Here is a 5479-nt window from a genome sequence, read left to right as displayed (position 1 = left end):
GCCGCAACTCCAAATCGACTCGGCAACGGCTCCGTTAATAAATTCTGAATAACGACAGCGGCCCGAATTTCTGATAATAGCAGTTCTACAACCACGCAGTGTCAATACTCTTTCCGAAATCTAAAAAGGACAGAAATCGCAAATTAAAACCCTTACCGGCATACTTTTCCGGCGACGGCAGAAGTAACCAGTAGCTCCGGTGGTGGTTCCGGCGGCCTCAACAACTTCTTCGGCAGCCATACACGACAAGAGACAACCCCGGTTGCAGCTGGTTGGGCAGCGGCAGCTTCTGACGGCCATAGAAACTCCGACGGCCAGAACAACGGCACGACCTCTCCCTCCTTTCACGGTTCCCATGACAGCAACCACCCAGCTCCGGTGATGGCGCGCTCGCAGCAACAACGCCCAGGCACGCCGCGATGTCACAAGGCAGCGTCCCTTCCTCACCAGCAGCAAAACCCACGACGGTGACCATGGCGAGGCGACTTGGCCGGTCAGTGGCGGCAACGAGGATGCACGGCGGCGGCTGGTTCGCAGCAACAGCGCCCCTGGTGGCCAGCCTTCTAGGGCGACTTCTCTCCCCTCGAGTGCATCACAACGGCGACAACCAGCGTGGACGCAGTGGTGACGATGGCGCGGCGGCTCCAAGCTTGCGACCACCCTCACTCGCGAGCCAACCCCATGTCGATTCTTCTCTTTCTGGCGATGGCGCAACGGCACGGTGGTGGCGGCGAACTCGTGACAGGCGCGACGCCCTCCCTCTCTCTGCCCGATCTCTTCTCCACCGTGTGTGTGTTTGTTCGGTGTGTGGGCTGACTAATGAAAACTGAGAGTGGGGGTATGAGAGGGGATGTGGGTAGCGGCGGTGACAAGCTTTCCTTCCATTACCAAGGGTGTGTGCTGCGCAGAAAGAGGATGAAGGAGGGCTGGTAACTGCGCAGCGTGAAGGAGAAATATTTTTGGGGATAGGTGTGGCAAAATTAGGGTTAGGGGCATTATGGTAATTTCACCTAAAATTGGGAATAATATAGTAATTGAAACCCAATTCAAACCCAAGAATAATATCTATAAAAATACTATTTGCTCATCAATTGCACCACTTATTTTCAATAAAATGTCCAAATCAAATAATTAGGAATAATATAATTAAATTATTTATTTTTCAAAGTAGCAGTACTAATATTTAAAATATTAATTATTTAATCCAAACCATACAAAAATCCTTATTATTTCACCACTATCAACTTTATAATCAAAATATAGAAAATAATCCAATAATTATAAAATTGGATAATAATCTCAATTTATTTCAAATTCAATAAATCAAAACTTGCTTTAATTATCTTTAAGAAAATAATCTCTGAAATTAAGGCTATAAATAACTATATGATTTGAGACTTGATCATAATAAGACTTTTCAAAAATTCTGGGTCTTACAATTTAAATTAAATAGTGTTTATTAGTAGTAAGAACAAATATATAATTAGCAATGATACTTTTATTATATATTTAGATGAACGAGGATGATGTTAATTAGTATTAAATATATTTTAAATTTAAATATATTTTTTAATTTAAGTAATTTAAATCTAAAAATAAATATAATTGTAAATTTAATTTATATTTTAAAAAATTCAAATTTAAATAGATATATAAATATATTTCAGTTTTAATTATATATTTAAATTTGAATTTAAATATATTTCGAATTTAGATATATATGTAAATTTGACGTTAGATATATTTTAGGTTTATTTATAAATTTAAATTTAAATAGTTTTAAATATATATTTATAATTTAAATTTAAATATATTTTGAATTTAAATATATATTTAAATCTGAATTTAAATTTACTTTGATTTTAAATATAAATTTAAATATATTTTAAATTTAAATTTATATTTAAATTGACTTTAAATTTAAATTTAAATATATTTTAGTTTTAATTAAACATTTAAACTTGAATTTGAATAAAAATTAAATATATATATATATATATATATATATATAAATATATTTATAATTTAAAATTAAATATTTTTCAGATTTAAATACATATTTAAATCTGTCTTTAATTATATTTTGGTTTTAGGTATATATTTAAATTTGAATCTAAATATATTTAAATATATATTTATAATTTGAATTTAGATATAAATTAAACATTTATCGAATTTAACTATATATCTAAGTTTGAATTTAAATATATTTTTAATTTAAATATATATTTCAAATTGAAAATATTTTTAATTGTTAATTTAATATATATTTAAATATGAATTTAAATATATATTTAAGTTTGATTTCAAAAGTTTTTGAATTTAAATATATTTTAAACATATTAAATATATTATATATTTTTTATATATATCTAAATTCGAATTTAATTTAAATATCAATATTTAAATTTAGATTTAATAAAGATTATATTATGTTTTTTTTTCAAAAAAAAAAAAATAAACGCAGAAAATGGTTCGTGACATTACGTGTCTTGAAGATTTCATTGTTGAATACTTTGATCGTTCACCCTAAGTAATTATTTTTATTGTTGTTGTTGTTGTTGTTGTTGTTGTTTTCAATTTGTTTCAGAATTCAAGAAATTTGGAATCAAGATATCTCTACCAAGATACGTATGATCCCCAAATTGAAATCGAGTTATGGGATAATGGATTTTATCACATATCTCATATACTTGGAAATCTTACTGTACACAATGCACTTATCAATGCCTTGATTGAGCGATGGCGCCCGAAAACTCATACATTCCACCTTTCACACGGTAAATGCATGATTACCTTAGAAGATGTTGCAATATTTTTTGGACTCTCCACAGATAGTTTACCTATATCAGGATTTACAGATAGCAGTAGTAGTAGCCTTGAAAATGAATTCATAAAACAATTTGCGACAGTACCTACTGCAGCTGATCACAAAGGAAGTGGTGTCAAACTTGCATGGCTCCACACCCTAAAGCAGCGCATGCAGTTGGATATCATCCTTCACAGACAAATGTACATAAATATTCATATATTATTGTTGTTCGGCATAAATTTATTTTGTGACAAATCTGGAATGACAGTCCACTAGAAGTTCTTGCCTCTACTCAAAACCTTAAGGCAATAAGTTAATTGGTCTCTCATCTTATAAACTTCTCACTCTTCCTTGCTTTCTTTGATGTGGGACTAATTTCATGCACTCCTCAGTCCTCACACTTGCAACATTAACAATCTCCCCCTCAAGTGTGAGCCTCTACATCAGGCACTAACTCCCCTTCTTTCTAGCTCCTCCACCATGAGTATTCATCCATCACACCGCCACAAAACACCGCGGGACACGCGCCGTCCGGACCACCTTTGCCGGGAAGACTTTTGATGCTTCACCTTGAATACGCCTTAAAAGTTAAAACCACCAGACCGATTAACCATCGGCTCTGATACCACTTGTTGGGCAACTGTGGGGAGCTCTCGACCACCGGAGAGACTTCGGGGAGGAATCAAGTGAGAGAACATAAGATGAGAAGACCCCACATCCAACTCAAAACCTTAAGGCAGTAATTTAATGGGTCTTTCATCTTATAAACTCCTCACTCTTTCTTGCTTTCTTTGATGTGGGACTAACTTCATGCACTCCTCACACTTGCAACATTAACAATCCACTCCCCTGCGAATGGTATAATCTTTAATTGCTGCAATAACAGTCTTCCTAGAACTGACTTCCATGCCAACAACAAATTCAACGTCCGTAACAAATTCAATAATAATAATAATAATAATAATAATAATAATAATAATAATAATAATAATAATAATAATAATAAAGACTACTTACCTGAGTTGACATACTCAGAAAACTCTGGTACATTCATAGCGTCTAGATCTAAAGCGTGCATGAAAGAAGGCTCTCCAGATGGATATTGGCTCGCCAATGCATTTGTCATATCTGACGTTAGACTCAACTATTATATCATCTTCACTTTCAGTGTTATAAACTGTCCAGTCGATGTTAGCCTCCAGTAAATCAACCTCAACAAATTCTTCAAACTCAACATACAACTCGATAACGGACACTTGTGCCCGTGTTTGCTAGTAGATCGAAAACATCCCTTGCATACTTGCTTCGTCAACCACATGCATTATTTGAAACTGAACGAAATCATCAAACACTAAAATAGTCTGTCTATAAAGAATATTTATGACTCTCTTTAATACTTGATTATCAACACATTGACAAAGTATACTCTTATATTCCTCATATGTTATTGCAAAAGGAATAACAATATCACGTGGATTCTCACATATAAAACTCACACTCTCAGATGTTTGAAAAAAGATTTGACCATTATAATATATTTTTAAATTAATACTTCTCTCCATTTTTATACCCTTACATTCTCAAGAAAATAAAGCACTCTCACCTAATCAACCTGATATCGTTCCTCCTTTTATAATACTTCAGTTATAATTTTTTACCCACGAAATAACGAATACGCAGTCTGTGTATTGTCACTTTAATATTTAAGTAACACAATACGCATTCTGCGTATTGCTTTATAAATATTTAAAAATCAAATTATTTCTCTGCGTATTGTCTTTATAAATGTTAAAAAATGGAATCCACCCCCTGATAATTCGTCCTCTATGAATTCTACCGCTGCCAAAATTTTGCAAAATATCAACACTTCTAATATTAAAGCATTACACCAAATCTTTTTCAATATCTAAAAAATGACCCTAAAAAAGTTTCTCCAAAAGCTGCGCATTACCATACCAATCTCATCGACTATTTTTTATGATAACTTGAGTGCTGTCTTACTTTTAGAAAATTCAATTCTCTAATCTCTATAGTAGATCAAAACATTTTGAAATTAATTTACATCTTATAAGGGACAAAGTTAATAGTAAAAAGTTATACATAGTTCATATCTCCTCATCCTCTCACATGGCAGACATTCTAATTAAGCCATTGTCTACACAATTTGATAATTTTAAAAATAAATTCAGAATTTGTTGTCAACCAACCATAAGTTTAAAAAAAGATATAAGTAGATAAGTTAGCTTAAAAAATTGTTATCTCTATCTTATATAAATAGATATAAATATATCTAAAAGACATATTAAAAAAATATAACATTTTCTCTCTTTTCTCTACTATTCTTCTATTCTCACACACTCCATATGCAGCAGGAGTTCTTTTAAAATTAAATTATTTTAAAAATATTTTGGTGGTGTGTCATTGATAAAGAAAAGCACCAAACAAAAATGACTAGAATTAGAAAAAATATCTTAATAACAATTTATAGAACTACTTCAATTGGCTAGGATAAGTAATGTATTCTTCTTTTTAATTAAGTTCTGGATTTAGGTTGCATGCATTGCAATCACCAAATTAAAAAGAAAATAAAACAAAATTAAACATGTCATATATTTGATTATGTAACAATTTTTTCTATTTTCTAATTTTATTTTAAAAAAATTTCCA

At 32.2% G+C, this 5479-nt stretch overlaps 1 protein-coding gene across 1 annotated transcript; it reads right to left on the bottom strand.

The window, feature by feature from the left end:
* Window positions 1-34: 34 nt before the first annotated feature.
* On the bottom strand, window positions 35-3938 carry LOC110266777 (uncharacterized). The gene is made up of 3 exons (XM_088498781.1): window positions 3830-3938; window positions 157-812; window positions 35-70 (listed from the first exon to the last, which is right to left on the bottom strand). The coding sequence occupies exons 1-3, from the start codon at window positions 3936-3938 to the stop codon at window positions 35-37; spliced, it is 801 nt and encodes a 266-aa protein (XP_088354907.1).
* Between the last annotated feature and the right edge of the window lie 1541 nt (window positions 3939-5479).

The sequence above is a fragment of the Arachis ipaensis genome, chromosome B9, assembly GCF_059453495.1.
Source record: "Arachis ipaensis isolate K30076 ecotype BB chromosome B9, ASM5945349v1, whole genome shotgun sequence".
NCBI lineage: Eukaryota > Viridiplantae > Streptophyta > Magnoliopsida > Fabales > Fabaceae > Arachis > Arachis ipaensis.
Note: the sequence above shows the minus strand (reverse complement) of the source record. Positions and strands in the feature narration are given on the sequence as shown.

What these genes read in the sequence shown, in the direction of transcription:
- LOC110266777 (XM_088498781.1), bottom strand. Translation starts at nt 3,938, where the DNA reads ATGACAAATGCATTGGCGAGCCAATATCCATCTGGAGAGCCTTCTTTC. An exon ending in TTCTGAGTATGTCAACTCAG is followed by an intron (nt 813 to 3,829) that starts GTAAGTAGTCTT and finishes TTCATTAGTCAG; the next exon opens with CCCACACACCGAACAAACAC. An exon ending in GTCGCCGGAAAAGTATGCCG is followed by an intron (nt 71 to 156) that starts GTAAGGGTTTTA and finishes TGCTATTATCAG; the next exon opens with AAATTCGGGCCGCTGTCGTT.